The 25,189-nt window shown below is 46.2% G+C and overlaps 1 protein-coding gene across 1 annotated transcript in view; it reads right to left on the bottom strand.

Moving 5' to 3' along the window:
* DNAH9 (dynein axonemal heavy chain 9) overlaps positions 1-25,189 on the bottom strand; it is a 975,671-nt gene that overhangs the window by 859,473 nt on the left and 91,009 nt on the right. The window contains exon 6 of the mRNA XM_069200368.1: positions 6,239-6,472. Coding sequence (XP_069056469.1) covers positions 6,239-6,472 — 234 coding nt within the window. The remainder of the gene's footprint in view (positions 1-6,238; positions 6,473-25,189) is intronic.

Here is a 25,189-nt window from a genome sequence, read left to right on the forward strand (position 1 = left end):
AAAAACGTGTGAAACTAAAACATAATGCAATAAAACTTAGATGTGTATAAAATTCACATACTTACTCACAATTTGGGGAAAATTATGCAGAATTAATGCATAATTACACAAAATGCTAATTCAGCATTTGTGTAGACAACTATAATTTTGTACATATTTGTAATTTTATTGCAGTATACCTGATGGTTGCCTTGCAGGAAAGCTTATACTCAATATAGTTGGTCTGACTTGATTACGGTGACGAGCCAATGACAAATGCTGGGGACCTCACCGGTTCAATGGGAAGAGTTATTCAGGTGTCATAGGTCTGATCTGTCTCATATATGAAAAGGTCTGACAAAGACAGTAGGCATGTTTTTTTTTTACTATGAAACACCCGTTAACGTCAATAGGCCTTTACGGATAGATTGTTATTGCACCCTGTTAAAGCATGCAGATGTATTTTGTTACGTGGAATCTCCCAGATTACAATTTTTAGGTAAGGAATTTGGTACTGATTACCCTTTTTAATAATCGTTAAGGGTTCAAGATTTGAACTGTAATACTTCCTGCTAGAATCTCTTCAAAACGCTGACAGTTTACATTGTCTTCCAGGCTCCTGTCAAGAATAATCACTAAAAAAATAAGTACATATAAATGTAAGTCCAAAAAAATAAAGGAGAATTTGGCCATCTCTCTTCTCCCACTGGTCTGTACGGGCATAATTTACACTCGCCTTCCAACCATGACAGCTTAAAGCATGAGCAACAGGTAAACCCACTTCAGTCATTGGCTCTCTTGCCCTGTAAGTGACGGGATTTGTCTGATCAGATGTGCACGTCCATCTGAAATTGAGTGCACTTCAATGCCAAAGTTGGTAGGCCAGTCTTTTAATTTACCATTTTTTACCTATAGGTGCCTTTTATTTATTTCCTTCTCCTCTTTTTATTTTTATTTTTAAAGCATGCTACAGCCTAAAACAGTAGTCCTAACTGGCTACTTGCTTGACGCCCCCTTCACCTGCAGTGTACTGAAACCTACATAGCAGCTGCATCTAAATTAGCTGACCATCGTGGAATGATATTATTCATACTGTATCATTGTCTTTAGTATTGCAGGATGTCCAGCAAAGTTCTAACATGGAGTCAGCTGTAACTATACACCACTATGTACAATACCAAGCAAGATTTCCAACTTCTTTGTTTAATTGTGTTATTGCAAGCATACATGAGTGATCTTAAAACAATAGCATGTTTTCTTTTTTCTACTTTTGTTTTCATTTATCTTGCATGTGTGGGTGGATTGGTGTAAATGTTGTGTTGTGGTTGTTCAAGTGGGTGAATGCAAGAATTAATAAGTTATTAGTGGGTGCACAAGTGCAAGGATGAGTGACAAGAGTGCATGTATGATGACCTATTCAGTGCCTAAACCGGTCACTTACTAAGGAGTAACTTTAATTTTAAAGCCAGACCCACTGGATTGGCAGTACTTATTATCTACCTTTAAGTGGTTGTGATCGACATGCCTAGCTGCACATCTCATCACTTGGTTGTGCACACAAGTAAGAAAAGTGTGCACGCAAACATTTGATTGCCGCACATCAGGAAGAATAATTAGAGGGAACATTGCCCCCACCTCCAGTTTTTTCATCCCACTTAAAGTCCAGAGGTAGAGTCGCTTTTGCTCTTCACTGCCCACAACCAATTGGGCTTTAAAGCTTTACTCTGTTCTTGTCAAAGGGCCTGTTGCCCTCCCCTATCCCAGCAAAGAAATGAAATGCCCTCAGCTTCAGCTGCATTGTAATGTGCACCACAGTACCTTCCCATTCATAAAAACAGGTGGCACACAGGCCAAGTAGGGACATTCTACCGATTTGACACTGGCCTTAGCCAAGGAGAGTCTTTTTTTTTTACAAATGTCTAGCCTTACCTAAGCACCGGTAAGAAAAGTGTGCACCCTTTTTAACCCCTCACACACTCCTGCCCTGGCCCAGGAACATAAAACAGTTTTGAACCCCCTCAAATTCCCTTGTCTTGCCCAGCAGTAGCAAGAGGCCGGTTAACAATCTCAGGCTCATACCTCCCACATTCAGCCTGGTCATGGGACAGTGACTTAGGAAGCATCCCAGTCCCATCCTAACTCCAGAGCAGTTAACAACACTGAAGTCCTGTGCATCAGGCACAGGTGCAAACGTCAGCCACTGCTGATGGAACATCACTGCTTCCGTGTGTCTCAGTGACAATCTGACATGGGGCACCAGCACAGCTGACATTGTAAGATGGTCCCTAGAGGAAGGTAGCCTCTTTCTAGCCTTGTTACCCCCACTTTTGGCCTGTTTGTGAGTATATGTCAGGGTGTTTTTACTGTCTCGCTGGGATCCTGCTAGCCAGGGGCCAGTGCTCATAGTGAAAACCCTATGTTGTCAGTGTGTTTGTTATGTGTCACTGGGATCCTGCTAGCCAGGACCCCAGTGCTCATAAGTTTGTGGCCTATATGTGTTCCCTGTGTGGTGCCTAACTGTTTCACTGAGGCTCTGCTAACCAGAACCTCAGTGTTTATGCTCTCTCTGCTTTCCAAATTTGTCACTATAGGCTAGTGACTAAATTGACCAATTCACATTGGCATACTGGTACATCCATATAATTCCCTTGTATATGGTACTGAGGTACCCAGGGTATTGGGGTTCCAGGCGATCCCTAAGGGCTGCAGCAATTCTTTTGCCACCCATAAGGAGCTCTGACAATTCTTACACAGGCCTGCCACTGCAGCCTGCGTGAAATAACGTCCACGTCATTTCACAGCCATTTACCACTGCACATAAGTAACTTATAAGTCACCTATATGTCTAACCTTCAACTGGTGAAGGTTGGGTGCCAAGTTACTTAGTGTGTGGGCACCCTGGCACTAGCCAAGGTGCCCCCCACATCGTTCAGGGCAAATTCCCCGGACTTTGTGAGTGCGGGGACACCATTACATGCGTGCACTATACATAGGTCACTACCTATGTATAGCGTCACAATGGTAACTCCGAACACGGCCATGTAACATGTCTAAGATCATGGAATAGTCACCCCAATACCATTCTGGTATTGGGGGGGACAATTCCATGATCCCCCGGGTCTCTAGCACAGAACCCAGGTACTGCCAACCTGCCTTTCCGGGGTCTCCACTGCAGCTGCTGCTGCTGCCAACCCCTCAGACAGGATTCTGCCCTCCTGGGGTCCAGGCAGCCCTGGCCCAGGAAGGCAGAACAAAGGATTTCCTCTGAGAGAGGGTGTTACACCCTCTCCCTTTGGAAATAGGTGTGAAGGGCTGGGTAGGAGTAGCCTCCCCCAGCCTCTGGAAATGCTTTGATGGGCACAGATGGTGCCCATCTCTGCATAAGCCGGTCTACACCTTTTCAGGGATCCCCCAGCCCTGCCCTGGCGCGAAACTGGACAAAGGAAAGGGGGTTGACTACTCCCCTGACCGGTACCTCCCAGGGAAGGTGCCCAGAGCTCCTCCAGTGTGTCCCAGACCTCTGCCATCTTGGAAACAGAGGTGTTGGCGGGCACACTGGACTGCTCTGAGTGGCCAGTGCCAGCAGGTGACGTCAGAGGCTTCTTCTGATAGGCTCTTACCTCTCTTGGTAGCCAATCCTCCTATCTTGGTAGCCAAACCTCCTTTTCTGGCTATTTAGGGTCTCTGCTTTGGGGAATTCTTCAGATAATGAATGCAAGAGCTCACCAGAGTTCCTCTGCATCTCCCTTTTCACCTTCTACCAAGGATCGACCGCTGACTGCTCCAGGACGCCTGCAAAACTGCAACAAAGTAGCGAGACGACTACCAACAACATTGTAGAGCCTAATCCTGCCGGCTTTCTCAACTGTTTCCAGGTGGTGCATGCTCTGGGGGTAACCTGCCTTCACCCTGCACAAGAAGCACAGAAGAAATCTCCCGTGGGTCGACGGAATCTTCCCCCTGCTAACGCAGGCACCAAAAGACTGCATCACTGGTCCTCTGGGTCCCCTCTCATCCTGACGAGCATGGTCCCTGGAACACAGCAACTCTGTCCAAGTGACTCTCACAGTCCAGTGACTCTTCAGTCCAAGTTTGGTGGAGGTAAGTCCTTGCCTCCCCACGCTAGACTGCAAAGCTGTGTACTGCGTGATTTGCAGCTGCTCCGGCTCCTGTGCACTCTTCCAGGATTTCCTTCATGCACAGCCTAGCCTGGGTCCCCAGCACTCCGTCCTGCAGTGCACAACCCTCTGAGTTGGCCTCCAACATCGTGGGACTCTCTTTTGTAACTTTGCGTGGACTCCAGTTCACTATTCTTCTAAGTGCCTGTTGGGGTACTTCTGCGGGTGCTGCCTGCTTCTGGAGGGCTCTCTGAGTTGCTGAGCGCCCCCACTGTCTCCTCCTCCAAAAAGGCGACATCCTGATCCTTCCTGGTCCTCAGCAGCACCCAAAAACCTCTACCATGACCCTTGCAGCTAGCAAGGCTTGCTTGCGGTATTTCTGCGTGGGAACACCTCTGCAAGCTTCATCGTGACATGGGACATCTGTCTTCCAAAGGAGAAGTTCCTAGTCCTCTTCTTTCTTTCAGAATTCCAAGCTTCTTCCATCCGGAGGCAGCTTCCTTGCACCTTCATCCGGGGTTTCCTGGGCTCCTGCCCCCCCCCCACACTGTCGCGACTATTGGACTTGGTCCCCTTGCCTTGCAGGTCCTCAGATCTGGAAATCCATTGTCAGTGCACTGCTGGTGTTTGTTGTTCTTGCAGAATCCCCCTATCAAGATTATTGTGCTCTCTTGGGGTAGTAGGTGCACTTTACTCCTACTTTCAGGGTCTTGGGGTGGGGTATCTTGGACACGCTGACTGTTTTCTTTAAGTCCCAGCGACCCTCTACAAGCTCACATAGGTCTGGGGTCCATTTGTGATTCGCATTCCACTTTTGGAGTATATGGTTTGTGTTGCCCCTATACCTATGCTTGCCTATTGCAACCTATTGTAATTCTACACTGTTTGCATTACTTTTCTGACTCGCACTTACCTGATTTTGGTTTGTGTACATATAACTTGTGTATATTACTTACCTTCTTACTGAGGGGACTCACTGAGATACTTGTGGCATATTGTCATAAAAATAAAGTACCTTTATTTTTAGTAACTCTGTGTATTGTGTTTTCTTATGATATTGTGCATATGATATAAGTGGTATAGTAGGAGCTTTGCATGTCCCCTAGTTCAGCCTAAGCTGCTTTGCCATAGCTACCTTCTATCAGCCTAAGCTGCTAGAAACACCTCTATTCTACTAATAAGGGATAACTGGACCTGGCACAAGGTGTAAGTACCTTTGGTACCCACTACAAGCCAGGCCAGCCTCCTACTGTCCCTGGGAAGCCTTCAGATTGTCTGTGACTTAACTACTGCGTGTTAACTAAAACTGCATTCTGCACCTCGATCACTTGAGAGGGCATGAGCCCGGGTCTCAGGCCCGCCATTTTCATTACAGGTTTGGCTACACTGAGATACCATGGACAAAAGATTTGCTATCCAGCTATCTGAAGAGCTAAAGCCAACTCCAGAACTGAAAAGCTCGTCGTTGGTAAATCCCTGCTTCTCAAGTTATGTTATTTATTCTTCTGAATGGGTCACAAGGGCCCTCGTACATGAGTTAATGTGCTACCCAGGAATCCGTGTTCCTTTGCGACTGTTTATATAAAAAAAAAAAAACTATTTCAGTTATCAGGGGATTCTAAGGTAAAGGAAGCAGGACAGATGTAGCGTTCTTTCACACTCGCTATTCTTTCACACTTGCATACACTTCAGGACCACAGCACTTCAGGAATCTCGTTGTGGAGCTAAACCTACAAAATGTGAAGCCTTCAGTGGCATAGAGAAGTTTGTGTGGACCCTATGCAAGCAAGGAGAATGGGCCATAGAGTTGTCACCTATGCTCTCCAACCTGCAACAACGAAAAAACTGGGAGGAAGGAAAAAAGATTCCAGCTGGATGAAGGGAGGAGCAGACATATTCTGACCTGTCTAGCACCAAGTGCCAATAATCTTATTTTTGTACATATTTCATGTTAGCGGGGAAAACATTTGTTGCTAGGAGGCTGAGCTGTGTCGGTGGTTACTGATACATATAGATCCTCTACTTCCATAATTCAGGTGCAGTGGACTCCTCGCAACCTTGTCCTATGCTGCCACTGTACCTGCTGCACGAATGGCAGCCACACCCCATAAAACATATACAAGACAGAGATCTGAGCTTACCTCTATTGCATCAAGTCTCTTTAGGAAGCAGTCCAACCTTGCGAAAACCATAGACGATGGAAAATCCCACGTTTTTGGATCTTCACCACTTTTGAAATAAGACTGCAAATGTTCTCGTCTGTCCTCAAATGCCTGTTTGAAGAAAACGAGTATGCTGACAGCCTCTCGCACCTTACTCAAACTTTCTTCAGTTTCTCCCTTCAGGATGTCTTCTGGATTCAGAAAGTTTCGAGTCTGCAATAAAAGATTCCAAAAGTTAATCACAGTGTCTAATTTGTTAAAGAATGAGTGCCGGATCCCAAAGTGATGCCCCTTGTATCAGGGTGCCTAAAACCAAGGATGCTTAGACTCGATTTCAGTTCCTGCCTTTCATTCCACCACAACACACTCCCTGCTCTTTATCCCACATTTTCCCGTTCTTTTTTTTATCCCTGCTTCCATTGTTTGTCAATGTTTCTCCGTCTTTTTCTTCCTCTGTCTTTTCAATTTTTGTGTTTTTGTCTCTCTTGTTTTGGGTTAAAGGTTGATGAGGAAAAATAGGGGACAATTCCCAAAAGTGAGTGCCGGTGGACTACACCTGCAGCCACCAGCTCAAATTATGCACCGAGTCCACACAATTATTGCGAAGTCGGCACTGCACAGTGGCTTGGTTCACCGAGAATTAATGTTAAAAAATAAAAATAAAAAAATAACACTGAAGTAGAACTCATAAAGGTTTGCCAAAAATCTGTGCTCGCGTTCCTTTTAGCAAAATATCTGCTCTATAGATTAATCTTTTACATTACAGACACTGGTTGCAACATTTAAACTAGTAAAGTGCTTTAGGTGTTGGTGTAATTTCAGAAGGAAAATGTATACACAGATGTGATTAAAGTTGTATTGTAGAAAACAAAGTACATGACAACAACAAAGCAGAGATGGCTTATGAAGGTGGCGAGCAGCATAAGTTCAGTAAAGAATGCGAACGAATAACAGACCTACTTCCTGCATAATAAAAGGAACATGCGAGCATGGCAAGAACGATAGCAATACAGCCCCCTAGGACACCTCCATGCACAACTTCAGCCATCAACAGACATCAGAACATAGCTGTGGACTCTTCCACCAAGCCTTGTCATCAAACAGTGCAACCCTCAATCATGGAGAGCACTGGGCATGCGCCCAGGAGCATCGCGAACCCCTGTTTTAACAGCTTCAGCGGGATGGACTTCTTGATGGGCCTCTTCTAGCTGCACTCGGCAGATAAAGTCACATTATTAACGTGAAAGGGTGGGTGAGCGAGTGTGTGTGATTGAAATGATGGATGATGGACGGATGTGTGAGTGAAAGAGTGGATGGATGAGTGAAAGGGTGGGTAATTGGTGAATGGATAGATGGGCGGATAAATGGAAAGATGAGTGAAAGCGTGAAAGAATAAGTGGATGGATGAGTAAAATCATGGCAAGATGAGTGAAAAGATGAATGGATGAGTGAGTGAAAAAATGGATGAATGAGTGGAAGGGTGCGTGGATGGATGGACAGAAGGGTGGATGGAAGAGAGAAAGGGAGGATGGGGTGGGTGAAAGGATGGATGAATGAAAGGATAATGTAAGGATGGATGAGGGAAAAAATGGATGGAAGAATGTAAGGATGGCTGAGTGAAAGAATGGATGATGGAGTGAAAGGATGAATGAATGAGTGAAAGGATGGATGAGCGAAAGGGTGGATGGATGGGTGAGAAAGTATGGATGGATGGATGGATGGATGAATGGTAGGGTGGAGGGAGCGATGGATGAGTGAAAGGATGGATGAATGGATTGATGGGTGGAGGGGTGGATTGATGGGTTCGATGGACAGGTTTGGAAATGGATGGATGTGATTGGATAAGAATGGCCAGATGAATGGACAGAGGGACAGAATGGTGAAAGAATGAAATATGGATAAAAGACAGAAAGGATGACAGAATGTAAACGTGAAACGGTGGAGATAGATGCTTGGATGGAAGAGAGAAGAGAGCTCTTCTGCGGAGGGTCCTGATGACTTGCTTTGCTTGCTTGGAGCCATAAGAACTTTAGTTCAAAGTGGGGAGGGGGACATTTTAATTTTCTGGCTTGCATGCAACCACATGAAAGCCAGCAAAAACAAAAACAGTGATCCAACCAGGAATACAGAGTATGTCAAGGCAGCAGACAAAATGTGTAACATGGTTAAAGACTCGAGGTGTACACAATATGTGACCAATTCAACGCTCTGTAAATGGTGAATCTTTGACTACATCTGGGGATATTAAGTACTGGTTGACGATGTGGTGTTCAGAGTGTTGATTTGACCAAAGGCAAGGCCATCGTTTTCTACCTTCGTATCAACATTAAGGCCAATAAAAAGCAAAGAGACCCAAAGTTTATAAGTGTTCATATTGGAAAGTAGCTGTGGACATTCTCTTATGCCAAACACAAATCTCAATTAAACTTCTGAGAAATAATTAAAATAACCCCTGTTAAAATGTTATATAGCAACAATTGTCCAATTCGGTCTGCAGTGTACAATATTTTAGATGAAGGAGCCCCAAGTTGTATTGCTGCTACTGCATTTGACATCCTCCTTCAACACCTCTCACCTCTCCATTTTGATGGAAAAATAATGGGAGCTGATACGTGTGACCCAAATGTGCTCTCTTTTTTAAGGGTTCTGCAAAGCAAGTTTATGCCGTGGAATAACTAAATCTCCAGTAAAACGAATAATGTCTAGGGTCCCCCCGGTCTTTTCTCCAAGCCTCTCCTTTAAACATATATGTGCAACTTGTCTATGAATTATTGTAGAATCTGAATAGTAGCTTCCATGATTACACAGCCAATTTACAGGTTGAATTCGTTTAATTAATGTATGTCAAACTGATCAAACTGATTTGGAACAACTTTCAGAAAGTAGAGCAATGGATAGGCAAAATACGGCTTCTATAAAAGAAAGAGAAAACAGTTTTTCGACTGATTAGCTCCAAAAAGTCCTTCAAGTCATGAAAAACACCTATAGGTTATTGCCAGCCACTGGATCCTTAGCACAATGTTAATACACTTCTAGTCTATACTGAAGCCAAACAAACTCTGCTGTCTATGCACTAAACTACCATTTCAAATTACTTCAAACAATAAACGTTTCCTAGATATTCTAAGGCGGACCACTGATTCTCGCGACGTGATAATGTCCAAATTAGGCCATTACAATATCTTGTTCATTGCCACTACTAAGGGTGTGTAAAACGCTGAGTGACCCAGAATATGACTGCAAGCACAGAGAATATGTAGTTATCAGAGAGTAAATATCACCTACTTTGTAAAACTTGCTTTGATTATCATTGTAGGCCTGGGTAAACTTTTAGCCTTGTTATTGCTGCACAACATTTTTTGGCAATGCCCTGCATTATTTGCAAGATCAAGCACAGTTACGTCAACTACACAGGTATTTGATTTCAGTTAACAGAGGACTGCTGCCAGTCCCTGGGGAGAAAAGAGTCTGACGATCTTTCTCATCTCAAGTCACTTTGAAGAGGAATAGACTTCCAAGGGAGCCTGGTTCATGAAATCCTCCACGACCTTTACAAGGAGGATATAAATGTTTCTATGGATGTGCAACAGGTGAGTTCTGTCCCTCCTGCTCAGTGCTCGCAACATTTGCGGTACCCTATAAAAAAAATGAAAACAGAAAAGTAATACTAATGGAGGCAAGCAGAGAGAGGCAAGAGGGAGCATTTGTGATATCTCAACACTATTGAGCTTCTACAGGTATCGGCTGTGAGAAAGTGCCTTTTTGTGTCATCAACCCGAATGTTTGTTGACTGCTATTGTTTTTTTTTTTTTTTTATTGTTTTTTTTTTACTATGAACACAATGCCACTGATATCCAGACCCAGTGTATGAGCTCTGACCCCTTAATACTTGGTAAAATTGTCTAATTCCTTATTGGCCTACTGAACAGCCAGCAAGGCCAAAGTAGATGGTGTATGAAAATATACTAATGGCATGGAAAGTTAAATGTCATCTGCACACTGCGGCACAGGTTGCGCCATCCACTAGGTGGGCAAAAAAATTATGGCTTCAGGCCTACCTGTGTAGCCCGACTCCTGCAGCTTTTAAACTTGCAGATGGACCTGTCAAAATAAGTCTTCCTGACAGGAAAGAAACCTACTAATAAATATTAAATAAGTGACCCCTCAATAGATCTTGTAGCAAGTTGCCTAGTGTTCAAAAGTGCTTCAAGCAAGAATGTAATGTTGGCATGTACCTTGCAGTGACTAGCCCCCAAAAGCTATCTTCATTGTGAAGGTCTGAAGCAGTCCTATGAGACTTGCTCCCACTTGTATCCAAGACGAAGAAATGAACTTTGAGGGTCAGTTGGCTGACCTCCTGTGTGGCTAAAGGGACACACCAAGCTGCAAAATGCATTTTTCCTGAAGTGCCCAAGTGACCAGTAACAACTGGACCCTTCTGTTTGCTTCTGACCTCGAGGCAAAGAAATACCATCTAAAAGAGATTTGGTTGAATACATCTTCAGGCTTGTCCTGCAAGCAGGCTTTGAGCTCCATAAAAAAGACAAGCTGTGAAGGCAGAAATTTTGACCACGCAAAAGAGCACAAAATAAAAGCCAACATGACAACATGAGGATTTTGGCAGTAGGGAAATTTAAAATTCACCTGCTCAGAGATCTTCCTTCCAATACCAGAGTCTTCAGCGGGACATTTTCCAACGTCTATCCAGCTCCAAGAGGACTTCAGCAGGCAGAGCCTGCAATCTTACCCCAATGAAGGATTTCAACTTCCATTTCAGAGTGCCTGTGGCTCAGGGGGAGAGGATGAGTCTCTCTTCTAACCTCCTGGATCCCCCCTAAGCCATGTGATCATGTGGTGGAGGGGTCTGCCGTGGGACAAGGAAATGTGGCACTAGGCCCCTGCCCACCAAATTTGTTGTAATGTGCCTGACGGGGCAGCCTGATAGCACCAATATCCCATAGCCTACCAAGCACATACTGCCCTGGTAGAAATTCATATAACCAGTGCAAATCATAAGAAAAGACAAAGCCACTCCAGTCACTGTTGCAGAAAGCTTGACTGCAGGTTTATTATTGAATAGATAAGCAAGACAAAATTGGGTTAACTTACAGGCGATCCAAGGGCAGCCAGCAGATGAGCATTCAACGCTGAGTGCCCACCTGATGAACAAACAAGCACCTGGACTGCACACCATCAGGCGCTATACCTTCTTGGGGTTTCCAGCAATATGGACCCCATAGAAGAGAACTCACATGCAGTGGCTGAGCGTTATAAGGCAAGCCCCCTGTTGCTCAAGTTTACAACTGCCCGTGGGACTAGCGGGGTGCCGTCACTTTCATCCTGGGGTCATGCCGTAAAGACTCCCAGGGAGATGGCATGGAGCATCCCCTATGGATTGCATTGGGACTTTGCCATGCCGTAGAGGCAGCCACCTTCGGCTTTTGGGCCCACCCAGTGATGCCTTGCATACTTTGCCTGCCACCTATTTACCTGCATCCTACTGCTTCCAGTGCCTCCTGCAAGTCTAAAAGAAAAATATCCGTGTCCACGTCCGATAAGTGGACTCCATCTTCCACAAAGTAACCCTTGGTGTGTACATTAATCAGGCTATGCCTTAAAAACACCAGCCCCTGTGCTCCGTGAACGTCCGCATAGCACTGTTAATTCACCTGTGAGACAGCCCGACTGCCGATTCGGACCCTGCACCCTGCAACAGCTGGGGAAGGATTATTTCAGACCAAATAATTCTGCATCACCCCCGTGCATCTACTGATATCGACCATGAACTCCTTCATGGTCTGAACCAAGGGGTGCAATCCTAGAACGGTTAAGTAATTTCCTCCCAATTGGATCACTAGCATATGGGGGTGCCTGGGATCACTACAAAGCCTCTGGTGCAGATTGTTCAATAGGTTTGCCCATCACATACCAGGGAAACCATCCACGTTATTGTGTTAGAGAAGCCATGGGTCCAGTTCCCTGACTTTGACCGTTGTCCTACCCTTGCGACTAAAGAGTGGCCAATGACACACACTCTGACCCCTAGCAAAAAATTAAGCAGATAAAGCAGAGGGCACTGTATTATAACTGTTTAATAAGGGGGTCCGTTTTTATTGTGTTCTTAACCTATGCACTAACTCGCTTCTGATGACTGTCAAACAGAAACACAAGTTTGTCATGTAAAACATAAATTGTTCACTGCAAACATAAAATTCACAACCCTATATACGAAGTGTGCAATTGTAGAACAGCAGTCTGAAACATAGAAAAGGAATACATTGCCCTTACTCATAACCAACCCCTTTTTTAAGAGTGGGCACATCGCATATGATGGACCTTTTGTTGCAAGGTGAAGGGTAATGAGCCCACCACCCTTGTGCAGCTCACACCTCTCAGGGCTTGACATACAGCTTATAGTGATCTGATTCCCACTAGCCCAATTTTTTGATCCTACCAGCAGTGAGGCCTGCTTTGTATGTATGCTAAGGTTACTGCCCCATTTCTAACAGAATGTGTGGAATAATGTATTGTTGTGTGACCAGCTAGATTGAGGCAGGACCCTATTACATGACGTTTGCTCTAACTAAAGGCCACTGGGCAATAAGCAAGTTCCCCAAGGGTGACCAAAAAATGGTCCTACCCTGCCCTCTTTGGTCGGTTTTGGATCTGTGGACCCTTATCTCCAGAGGTACATCCTTCAGAGCAAGATCATGTATGGCCAGGGCTTGCAAGCTGGTATCCTGTTTGGACTTGGCAACTAATTCACCCCACCTGAATGCCCCAAAGAAGGCTAATGCAAATGCTGCTGAAAAAAGAGTTTAACATGTCCCTCATAATACGGACCTCGACGTGGGCTCTGCTGCCAGAATCTCACCCAGCCCTTTAAAGACCCTCTGAGAGGGAAGAAGCTGGGTGGGTCTAGGAAACCTTGCAGCTTCATGTGGTGGGCCACTGCCGCAAGGTGACTTGGTTCCCAAGCGTGGCTCTTACTCTCCTCCCTGGCTCATACCACAAAAGACCTCATTTAGAACTCTGCGGATGGGTTACTCCATCACACCGGTTATGGATAGCCCGGCCGCTTATATCTAAATTCCATTATGTCCTAATGGATTTAGAATTCAGTCAATGGGATATCCATCATTGCTGTGACGGACTAATTGTTCTTCTGAGTTCTAAATCAGGCCCAAAGTCTTGCACTCTGGCTGCTAATGGTGATGCACTGCTGCTCCTGGCAGCTGTCACCCTTACAAATGTGTTGACACAAATCTTGTACCTAATCCTTGTTCCTGGCACAAGCAGTAGCTCATCTAAGTTTGTGAACTGCAGGTTCACTGCAGGAGGTGCCATAGCTGGGGTGGAAAAGCACCTGGAGGCATTTGCAGTGCCCATTCAGCCAAAAACATTGCAACTAGAATCGAGAAAGAGGGTTGGCGGCCTTTTTCTTGGCCCCCTCCATGTGTCTCACCCTAAACTCAACATTCTTGTACAGGATCCCCCTCAATAGCTTTAAAAAATGGCTAAGCACCATTGGGCAGGTGGCGGATAGCAAATTAATGGCCTCTACCACTGCTAGGTTGTAGGATCAGAAGAGGACCCTCTTATCTGCTAGATGGTTTGGCCATATGAAGAGTGCGGCCACTAAGGGGAACAGCTTTGACACTGTAATATTTGCTGCAACCTTCCTTTTTTGCCAGGCATTCAGCCATTTTTGTGCGCACCCCTCCGTCCCGAATATTATGCCAAAGCCTTCCCTGCCAGAGGCATCTGTGAATAAGGACAGTTATGTGTTTGATGCCAAAGGCAATCTCCATATTAAGGAGCTGTTAAATTGTTTTAAGAACTGGGCCCACTTTAGTAGGTCTTTCTTCAGTCCTTTGTCGAGCCTCACTAAATGGTGTTACTGGGTTACCTTTCATGTCACACGAACCAACCTCCTGGCAAAAAACCCTACCAGCTGGGATGACTCTGGATGCAAATAGAATTTTCTCCATTAGGCTTTGGATAGCACCTAGAGTAGCCTTTTCTTTTTCCAAAACAAGCTCAATGTAGAACAATAGTGTGTTGACCTTTTCCTCAAGCAGCCTTGACATGCCCTTATCTGTGTCCAATTGTTTTCCTAAAAAGGTCAACCTCGTTGTCAGGACCTCAGTTTTCTCAGAGGCAAGTGAGAACCCCCCATCTCATCTGCTAACTTCTGGAATGCATGCGGGAATGATTAACAATAATGTGCCAGCCTTGCCTAGAAACAGGAAATCATCCAGATAGTAGGGTGAGAAGCCCTTAGGGTGTGCTCTTGACACTGACCATTCCCAGTATATGCTCAAGGGTTCAAAATAAGAACACAAAACTGAACAACCCATGGGCATTCATTTGTCAAAGTAGAATTTACCAGACCATTGCAAGTCCAAGAGGTGAAAACTGTCAGGGTGGGTAGGGAGCAGGAAAACAGACTCAATATCCACCTTATCCAGCAAAGCCACTTTTCCGGCCCACCACACAATGTCAACAGACGCGTCAAAAGACTTGTATGTAACAGAGCTAGCCTTAGTGTCTAGCCAATCATTGACAGAATTGACTTTGGGGAGGGACAGTTGGTAAATCAAGCGGAATTTGCCAGGCTCCTTCTTGGGAACTATGCCTAATGGTGATACAACAACATCGGGAAAGAGGAGGGGATGATAAGAGACCCACCACCTGACCTAAGAATATCTCTTCGTGCAGCTTCTCATCTATGACCTGCTGTTGTTCAATGGAAGACTTCAAGTTCCTTGCACACTTGCTGACCCTGAGGACTGTGTAGGGGATGGGGAAAACTTTGAGAAAACCTTTTGCTAATAGACCCCATTCTTTTGCGTTCTGGTAATGCCTCAACCAGTGAAATAGGGCCTATAGTTTAATGGGGGATGGAACCTTTGGTCAACAGGGATGTGGGAAGATTGGTGTGAAAATGCTGCATGGGTGTCTCAGTGCAAGGATAATCTAGGGACGAGAGGGGACAGCCGCACCACAACAGAAGGACATTAACCACGAGATACCAAGGGCCCACCACTGAATGTGTGTGTCGGAGAGGTGAGTGAGGCACATACCAAGCCTGTCTATACAAGCACAATGGTTCACTCACCTGGGAATGCCATATGGAGTCTTCTAGGCTGGGGCTGCTGACTCGAGCAGCCTTCAAGACAACCAAAAGTTCCTTGATGGGGAATGGCAGGGTATCCCTAGGCTCTGGAGACAGCTAGTGGCTAACCAAAAAAAAACGCAGAGCCAGTGCTCTATCGCAAGGCTGGATCTGCACCAAGACACGAGCCTATCGGGAAAAAAAATAGTGAGGAGCAGAAGGGCCGGCTTTGTTGTAGAGCAGCCACCTATTCTCACCCCAAGAGCGGAACCGCAGAAAACACAAAAGTGCTGTCACCCACTCACCTGAAAATTCAACGAGATGCTACCCATTCTGAAAACCAACACAGGGAAGGCCAAAACAAGGTGGGGTCACTGCCACCTCCATAAATTACCCACGCCACCTCTGCCCCTTGCCTGAAAAGAGCATGGGGACTGTGGACACCATGTATTTAACCCCCTTGCACCTCCTCCAAGTGCCCACTACTACCAGAAGAGCGACTGCAGCTCGGGGGAGAGAACAAGGCCCTCTTCTAGCCTCCTGGATCCCCCCCAAGCCATATGGTCATGTGGGGAGAGGGATGAGCCATGGGACAGGGGAAAGCGGCGCTATGCCCCTACCCGCCAAATGTGTCACTCTGTACCCAACACGGGCAGCCCCATTTTAGAGACTATGGCCCTCATTATGACTTCGGCAGTCTATAACCGCCATCCGACCGCCATATTATGACTGCTGGTGGCTCTCCACCAGTATTTGGGGGGAGAGCCACCAGCAGCCATACTGGCGGTCAGCGGTTCAGTGGCAGTTGCTCCGCTTGCACTGTCACGTCATCACAACTCCGCCATGCCTATTACGAGTTGGTAATAGGCGTGGCGGTATTGTGGTGATGGGGCAGTGCCGGCAAAGCATGCCCTAAGGAACCTGTCCCCTCCTGGACATCCACTGTGTAAAGGTAAGTGCCTGTCCGATAGGAGAGGGAGGGTGATGAGTGGTGTGTGCGTGCATGGGGGTGTGCGTTTGTGTGATTGGAGGGGGTGGGGTTTGTGTGCGTGTATGTGTGTGAGTGTGTGAGTGCGTGAATGGATATGGGGTGGTGGGGTGTGTGCGGAGTACATGTGTGTGTCTGTATGTGTGTGTGACTATGTGTTTGCATGTGTTTGAGTGTGTGTGTGTGTGTGTGTGGTGCGTGCATACTTTAATGGGGTGGGGGTGGGAGGGTCTCTAGGGGCTGAGGGGAGGCGTGGCTGTGTGGGGGCCTAGGGGTAGTTGCATTCTGGAGACAGGAATGTAAATTCCTGTTGCCATTATCCTTTCGGCCAGGGATTTCCTGGTGGTGTTGCTGCCAGATAATCCCTGGCAGAAAGGAGGCTCCAAATAAGGTTGGCGGTCTATGGTGGACCGCCGGGGCGAAGGTGGTCCACCTTCGCCCCGACGTTCCGACCGCCCTGGCGGTACAGGCGGTGAACTAGCTGCTTTGCAGCCTATTCACCGCCGTGGTCATAATCTGGCGGTCCAGCACCGCCACGCCGTCGGTGGTGTTACGGAACTGGACTGCAAATGTTATAATGAGGGCCTATGTGTGAAAGAAAAATCTTTCCATACGGACAAATCTGCATGGTGTATCCGACCTGTGCTCCACCACAGTCATCCTGAAATCACTACTATGTCCAGGTCAGTTGCAAACAGTGACTACTGATTGGCATTTTACTTTTTCTTGGCTCTTTTTTTTTTTTTTTTTTTTACCTTAAATTGATATCTCTGGTTCCCCTTATTGGATTTTTGTCATTGTGGTGTCATTTTACTCATTAATTTTTTTCTCTAACTTTATAAATTGGCTGTGGGATTTTCATTGTGTTGTGTTTTTTTTGTTTTACTGATAGGTACTTTACACATATTCCCAAATTAAACCTGTGTGCTCTGTGTGTTAAATAGCTGCGAGCTTAGCACAGGGTTAAATTACTGAACGTGTGTTTTACCCTAACAAGCCTGTGTCCTTGTGGCGGCTCCCATCCACCTCAATTAATCTGCTTTCGTACACAGGCTTTTTAGTAATCATCCCAATTTCCCAATTTGACTTCCTGTCTGGGTCAGCAAACAGTGGCCCTTAAAAGGGATGTCAGAAAACACTGGAGTAAAGAGCTGTTAAGACATCTACACAATTACCATGAGGTCGAATTAAAACAACCTTAGGACAGAACGAGGATGCAACATACCCCAACAATGGGAACTGCATTCGATTTCTCTCTCCTATTGTCAAACAGAAGCACTAAAGGTCCACTGACAACTTTTACTAATGGGTTTGTGGGTTCTGTCTGAGCAAAACGCAGCCACTTGGGGCCTACGATATCCCCATCAGAATCCCCTCGGACTGGAGGTTCATTCAACCTCATTCATTTCTGTCCTTACCGCTAAGCAGTCCAATGCATTGGGAGTAGAGTGTTAAACGTTTTTTTCTAGATTTTTACAAAAGTATTTATTTACAAAATAAATGAGTCCGAAATAAAAATTGACAAATAACTGGAAACTGCAAAATATGCTTTGGGATTTATTATTTAAGAAGTTGCAGAATACACAAGGATATTCTTATAAACAGTCAGCTTTCTAAACTGCGTTTCCATTCACGGTCTCTAAAAGTAAGAAGGTGTTCCAAGGATGGGTGGGCAGGGGAGTAATGAAAAACACACATCCACCTTTCTTTCAGCACGTTTGGTTGCAAATTCGACAAAACGCAGAGTTCTACTGCACTCACACACCTCCTCCTCGATTGCGCATATCAAATCGTAATTAGAAATAATAAGCTTTGCAACCTTGCCAAGTATCACCCATCAGGCGTTAGACTAACGCATTTCAGTGTGGTGCTTTGCATCACTGCACTGAAATGCAAAGTGACACATTCTAGCACCTCTTCAGCTGTCAAGTTGGAGCGCTGCAATAATGCACCATACTGACTGTGAAAGTTAGGGCAGTGCGCAGAGCACACTGCTGCCAGCAGGCTAAGGGAGCTGGCTTGGCTGCTTGCAGCTTTAGCTGCTACACTACCACAATGTTACACTTCATGACAACGGACACCGCAGCATAGCATTACATCAGGAGTCAGTGCCCAATGAGAATGTCAGCCAGGTAAGTTCAGGGCATCAGTTTGTGAGACCCACTTTAATAGGCAGGTCCGCACTGGGGCCCACGGCACAAGTGACAATTGAGATCTGATCACTGAAATTTGGGCTGCTGCTGCCAATGGCAGCACTGTGCAGCTTGCTGCTGTTCGCACTGCGGCCGCCATGGTAATGAGATCCTGTGACTGACTGTCCACAACCTGACCCAACTGGATGCGGCGGCAGATTTGAACCTGCGGTACTCTGCTAGCAATCATGGCGGCACAGCTGCTGTGCTTGCACTGCAGTAAAATCATCAAGCGACCGGAACCGACCCAAGTGTTCAGCAGTCCTGAGCCAGGACGTGCAGCTGGGCCAGAATGTTGCCGCTGGAGTGCACGAGTCGCTGCGGCCACAGCCCACCAATTGCTGTCGGCTCGGGCTCTCCTCACAAGAAGTAAACGGGACAGTGAGGTTATCTCCTAGGTTTAAATTGCTAAATTATGCTAATATAAATGTGCTTTAAAGGCGCGTGTGGTGACGGTCACGATCATCTTCTGAGCTGCCACCTGCCTGCCCTGTTACAGCTGGTAACTGCATCACACAGCAGTCTATCTGCTCACTGGTAGTTTTCAGCTGCGTTAGTAGTCGCTCGCACTAACTCGTTTTGGGTCGGGTGAGAATGTGAGAGCCACTGCAGTGCTTGCCAACTTAACTTTTCAGTGCGACTAGCGTCACTAAGTCAGCACAGCCTGTAGTGTAGCTCTGTGTGACAAGCTGGTGTGATGGTGCCGCCAGGGGGCGGACCGCTCAGTCAGCTGATTAATTTTATTGATAAGCGTATTACTTTTTTAAATAATGCAGCCTGTGACCTATAATGTGACTCTTCTTAGAGATTCTCAATGCTCAAATGGGTGTAATTTGTGATATGTATATGTTTCTCCATCATCCTCATTGGTTGATTTGCTCGTAAGAAAGTGTCACCCAGTCGTTGAAATGTCACTCATAATTACACTGAAATTATGAAAAAGTCACACATAACCAATCTGAACTTACTAAGTGTTGTCAGGAAACACCTGAATGCACTGCAGTGGATAACCTTGGCCCAATTCATGCAACGTTTTAGAATCTGGTCAAGGAGTACCCAATTGCCATAATTACTACAGTTGTAAAACACTGGGCAGAACCCTGGCAACACACGAAAAGCAATATTGCGAAGCTTCATTTTAAAAACTCATTCGGGTACTTCAAATAGATTCAATGGATTTTGGAACGCTTTAGACCCTTATGCTATAAACCGACTTTATTTCTCTTGAATATGCCCGGTATCATTTCTGAAGAGCAGTGCTTGGAATGACCACATGACCTGCGGTAAGCGAACGGTCCTGCTCCCAGAAACAGCTGTGTAGTTATGTATTTTCCTGGTCGAGTTTCATTTTTTTTTTTTTTGGCTCATACAGAGGTCGTTGGTGACCCCCAGTGGTACTGGGTGTTGTACAGCAGCGAAAAAGGCAGAAGAACATGAGACTGACAACAAACAAAATAACCTTTTCATTTTAGCTTATTCCACCTCCGGGGTTCAAACACGACTTCGTGTATGCGTGTGTGATTCTCGGGATGTGTTCAATGAATTCTACTGGAACGAAAAGCAGTGGTATTTTATCTTCCTGGTGCACAATCACATGAAATACATCCATACACCTTACTTGTTAAGTGACTGGTTACACACCAACCTCTTCCACTGGTGTCTTTACTTCAAAGTAACGCTTTAGAGTTTTTTACCAGCCATTTGCAACATTTTTAAACTCATACATTATTACCAAAGGCATTGGAAAAGCTTAGGAAGCATATTTTAATGTACCAACCCTTCATAGTGTTTTTTTAATATAATCAGAAGTAACTTGCGATACTTAAGAAGTCTTGCTTATTAAACTGGTATAAATAATATTCATAAACAAGCCCACGACAGTTTGATTTTAGAGCTAAAAAAATGTTAGTGATTTTGTTTCTCATTTACCAAGGAATGAAATTCAATTCTGAAACAGAGAAAAATGTCAGTGTCCTTCTCAGGTAGCATAGAGGTTTGATATGTTACTTATTTCCAAATAATAATTTACTAGTCGTTAGTAGTTAGGATTCAAAAGCTCACCAGGGAGGGAATTTACTAATCTCAGTCACAGACCTATAGATTACAGAAAAAAGGTCGTACAGATTTATGCTTATACAGATCAAAATCAAAACGTCTCAGAGGCTGGGCATTGAGGTTTTTGTACACTGGCTCAAAAGTGGTGCTTATAGATTAGTACAGCAGGAATTGCTACTAGACGGTCACCAAGAGGCTAACACGGTTATTCAAATGTGCTTCAGGCATCGCCAACAGCCTCGAAGATACTCTCTGCAACTTTACAAATGCTCCTGGAAAATTCCATTTACTCAGGTCATAAGGTATGGATCGAATGAGTGGAGAACTTGTTTTTGTGGTGATCAGAAGGTTGGATGTCAAAATACCGATACCAAATATCTATGAAATAAATATTGTGTCCATACTTTCATTCATTATAAACATTGCTCCATTGGGCTTAGATTTTAAGGCTCAAATGTGGGTCTTCATCAGGACTGGATGCCCTTTTGGGATGGGGAGCAACCTGGAAAACTCTTATGGTGTCAGGACTTTGAATGTAATCAATAAATGAACAAGGCTCGGCTGGCTCCTAAGAGGCTGTGGATTTAATCCTTAAGGCAAATGAATGCTGCCAACCTTGCAAAACAATACAGTGTAGTTGGAAACATTGAAAACAAAGGGAGGCATCCTATGCATTTAATTTCTTTCAAGATCTCTTTCAAGAACAAAGTTACCTGGTCAAACTGCCAGCCGTGACGGTAGCAGTTTGAACTGGCAGCTTTGTTACTGAAAGGGAGCCTGAAAGTAATTAAATGAATAGGAAGCCGCCCTGACTCTTGCTTCACGGACAGATTTATTTCACTAGGCCTCTGTTACCCACCTCCCAGCTGGAGTGACAGGCGTGAGAAATATTTTAGAGTGCTACTTTAATTGATGGCACAATGACTGCTGCAGTCCACTTGTAGCTATGGGTACAAGCAGTACCATGTACTATAGATTTCTAAGTAAATTAAATGTGCCAAGCAGACGTATGCCAGTTTTACCATGCTTAAGGGAAAGAGCACACTAACTTTATCACTTGTTAACAAGGGTAAAGTCCTAAATCCAGACAGGTTCAGTAAAAATAGGGGTTTAACTGCAAAAATTATGGGGGAATACCTCACCAAGGATGTCACGTCTAACAGTGAAAGCTCAGGGGGCAGAGCCAAGATGGTGGCGAGAACAAACGCATAGGGAAGAACTCCGACCAAATCCCCAATGATCCTTTAAATATCTGGCACAAAATCCACCGAGCCGTTACACACTTGAGAGTCTAGGTAGACCGAGTATAGGACTCACTGTGGAGAAGGCAAGACCGGCGCACTATCTCAAAATCCAGCATAACCCCCACCCAGCTGTGGTTGGAGAGCAACCGCTGCTTGGCTGGGCGGCGGCTGTGGAAGTCAGCTACGGGGACTGCCGGCCTGGGTGAGGAGATCTGCGGGTGGCGGACCTGGGAGAGCGGGGACAGCCACCGAAAGCCCCGCTGCCAACACAGGGGGCGCGGCTGATTGGTAGGCCAAGTCAAGGCACGAAGCAGAGAAGCCACGACCTCCGGCATAGCCACAGGGTCAGCCGAAGGTGGAGAACAACCGCTGCATGGCTGGGCCGTGGCTGTTAAAGTCAGCGGTGGTGAAGATCGGCCCGTGCAGGGACCCGCGTGGGAGTCTGGAAGGCAGAGAACTGGGTGAGTGGAGGAGCGGCTGCCAACAATCCCAGCACCTGCTCAATGACCGCAGCCGATTGGGAGCACAGATCTCTGACGGGACCGCGCTTGGGAGGACGGAAGCCTGTGGTGCCGGTCAGGCAGGGAAGCTGGCTGGAGAGACTTAGCATTGAGCAGGCCCCTCTCCCACCAACGAAGTACAGCAAGGTCAGTGGTAGACTTTGGTGAGGGGGAAGCCTGTGGTTGTCCGTGGTGGATGGGGCTACACGGTCAGGGTCAGCGGCACGGAGGAGGCCACGGGATACCCTCGGGAAAGGCGGGGGAGAGAACTCCAAAAATTAAAAAGACTTCATGCACGGATGAGAGAGGTCCACGCCCAATGTTTGATGTGGGGCCACGGGGGCCAGTGGTCTTGTCCCCTTTCCCCCAGAAGAGGCATGAAATAACACGCAGCACCTGTCCGCCTTCCACATTATACCCTGCTCTAGATCAAAAAGGCCCCATCCAGCAAGAGGCGAAGATAGCGGCGAGACAAAGGCAGGTATACAGAGCAGCTCCCATGAAGAGAAGAGCCTAGCCCTAATCCATCCGGGTGAAAGAGACTGTGGGTCCCCCCTGGGACACAAGGGGGCAGCGCACCCATAAGGGACTAGAGTACCGGACCTGGGGTCAGAATTCCAGTGGGACTTTATACCCCCGGAAATGGCTTGCTCTCCCCAACACTCAACTAGCTCCTGAAACATGATGTTGAGGGAGAAGGATCAGCAGACACCCGCATGGGGAAACTGGGCAAATATACTAGAGTGGTCGCACCGCTTCTAGAAGGCACAAGGCAGTTATCTCCGCAGTCAGGGCACGATAATGTGAAGTTATTGCAGGCCATACAATCCTCCCAAGTTGCCCTGGAGAGGCGTTTGAGAGAGGTAAAATCTGAGGTCACTCTCCTGCGACAGGACCTGAGAAACATGATGGAGAGGGTCACAACGCTGAAGGCGCATATCTCAGAACTGGAGGATATGGTCCAATACCTCAGGAAAGAAATGGCAGAGATATGCATGTTCTCCTGGGACACAGTGTGGCGGCTAGAAGACACTGAAAACCAGGAGCGGATAAATAACCTACGGTTCGTGGGTTTCCTAGAAAGCATATAAGGGCCGAACATGCAGCGTTTCATGTTGGACTGGTTGAAACAAACATTCCCCCAAGACAGATTTTCACCCTGCTTTGTCATCGAACAAGCCTATAGAGCGCTGAGTAGTAAACCTCCACACGGGACCTGGCCAAGACCAGGTATACCTCGATTCTTAAACTACCAAGACTGAGACTTCATCCTTTTAGAAGCCAGGAAAATGGAGGAGGTACCACATGACAACCCCCTAATACAAATCTTCTCAGAATACACATGTGAAGTCCAGCTCCAAAGGACGTCAAAGCAAAACTGCTTACCCTCCAGCTGCAACATATACAATCATTTCTGGCTAAACTGTATTAAGGCAAGGCACACTTTTTCCAAATGCCAGGGAGGGTGTGGGAGTGGCTGGAGGAATGACCCCCATCAGCCCCCCTGGGTGGGGGAAGTTGGGGTAAGGGAGCCGAGGGATCACAACTACGCCAGAAGCTCGCTCATCCTGAAGAGAAACAAAGGGCCAGAAGGAAGGATGGCATCCCCATAGGACCAAGAGGAAGTAAGGGGAAGCGGGACATGTCCCGTCATCATCAGAGACTGAAGGGAACCCACCCACCACCATAAAGTATAGCAAACTACTCACCAAATCTCTGTCATCCTCCACAGAGGGTCTAGAATCGGAGCAAGATTCTACAACAGACTCAGTACACCCAATGGCACTAGCTAAAGAACATCTGGAGCGACTGTCCCTGGGACCGGAGGACCCACCACCAGCAGACAATGCATCAAACTCAATAGCAACACTATAGTACACTGAAGGGGCACAATGGAACAGATACAACATACAGAGAGCCCTTAGCTCCTGGGGCTAACCTAGTTAGAAGTTTATCAGCTCTGAGCCCTGGGCCATTGCGCTCCACCCAACTTGGTTGAACTAAACTACAAGTTGTGATAGTTTGTGGGTGGAAGGGTGGGCCTACAGACCTCTCTGTTGAGTAGTTGTAAGTAAGGGAATATATATGCTCACAGTGGGAACAGAAAGGGTTCGAGGAATTTCATTCTGTTGAAAGGGGAGTTTGGCGCAACATGGAAAAGATCAAAACACATGCACAAATATGGGAAGGGAGCATATGCTGACCCAGATGGCACAGAACTATACAGGAGTCATGCACACCAATGAGATGGGGGATAAGGGTCGATTCACTACATTATCCTGGAAAGTCAATGGCTTAGGTAGCAAGGTCAAGCGGGGACAGGTGGCAGCGTACATAGAAAAAACACAAACCAGCTATCATCATGCTCCAAGAAACCAACCTACAAGGCTCACAATACTTCCTCCTAGGTGGGGGGCCATACACTATGCTAACACATACTGGGCTCACCACTGGCTCCCGAGGGGAAGCAGTGCTGATGAGGAAATCACCCCCATTTACCTCAGGAAAATCTGGAGGGACCCCAATGGAACATACGTGGTGGTTCGAGGCAGTTGGGGAAGGAGGGAAGTGACCACTGGGAGTGTATACTGTCCCGTCTCCAGGAACAGACATATAATAGCTTGGCAGAGATTATTTTAGAATCAAATGCATCCCTTCATCTAAATGGGGGGACTTCAATGATGTGATACATCCAGATTTAGACCGATTGAGCACCCCACTGACACATCCGCAGGAGTTCCCCCTAGCGGGATTCATGAGAGTCATTGAGTTGACACCCCTCTGGAGACGCCACCACCCAGACCTCACACAAAACCCATACTTCTCAGGGGCA

This window comes from Pleurodeles waltl, chromosome 7 (assembly GCF_031143425.1).
Source record: "Pleurodeles waltl isolate 20211129_DDA chromosome 7, aPleWal1.hap1.20221129, whole genome shotgun sequence".
In the NCBI taxonomy this organism is placed as follows: Eukaryota; Metazoa; Chordata; class Amphibia; order Caudata; family Salamandridae; genus Pleurodeles; species Pleurodeles waltl.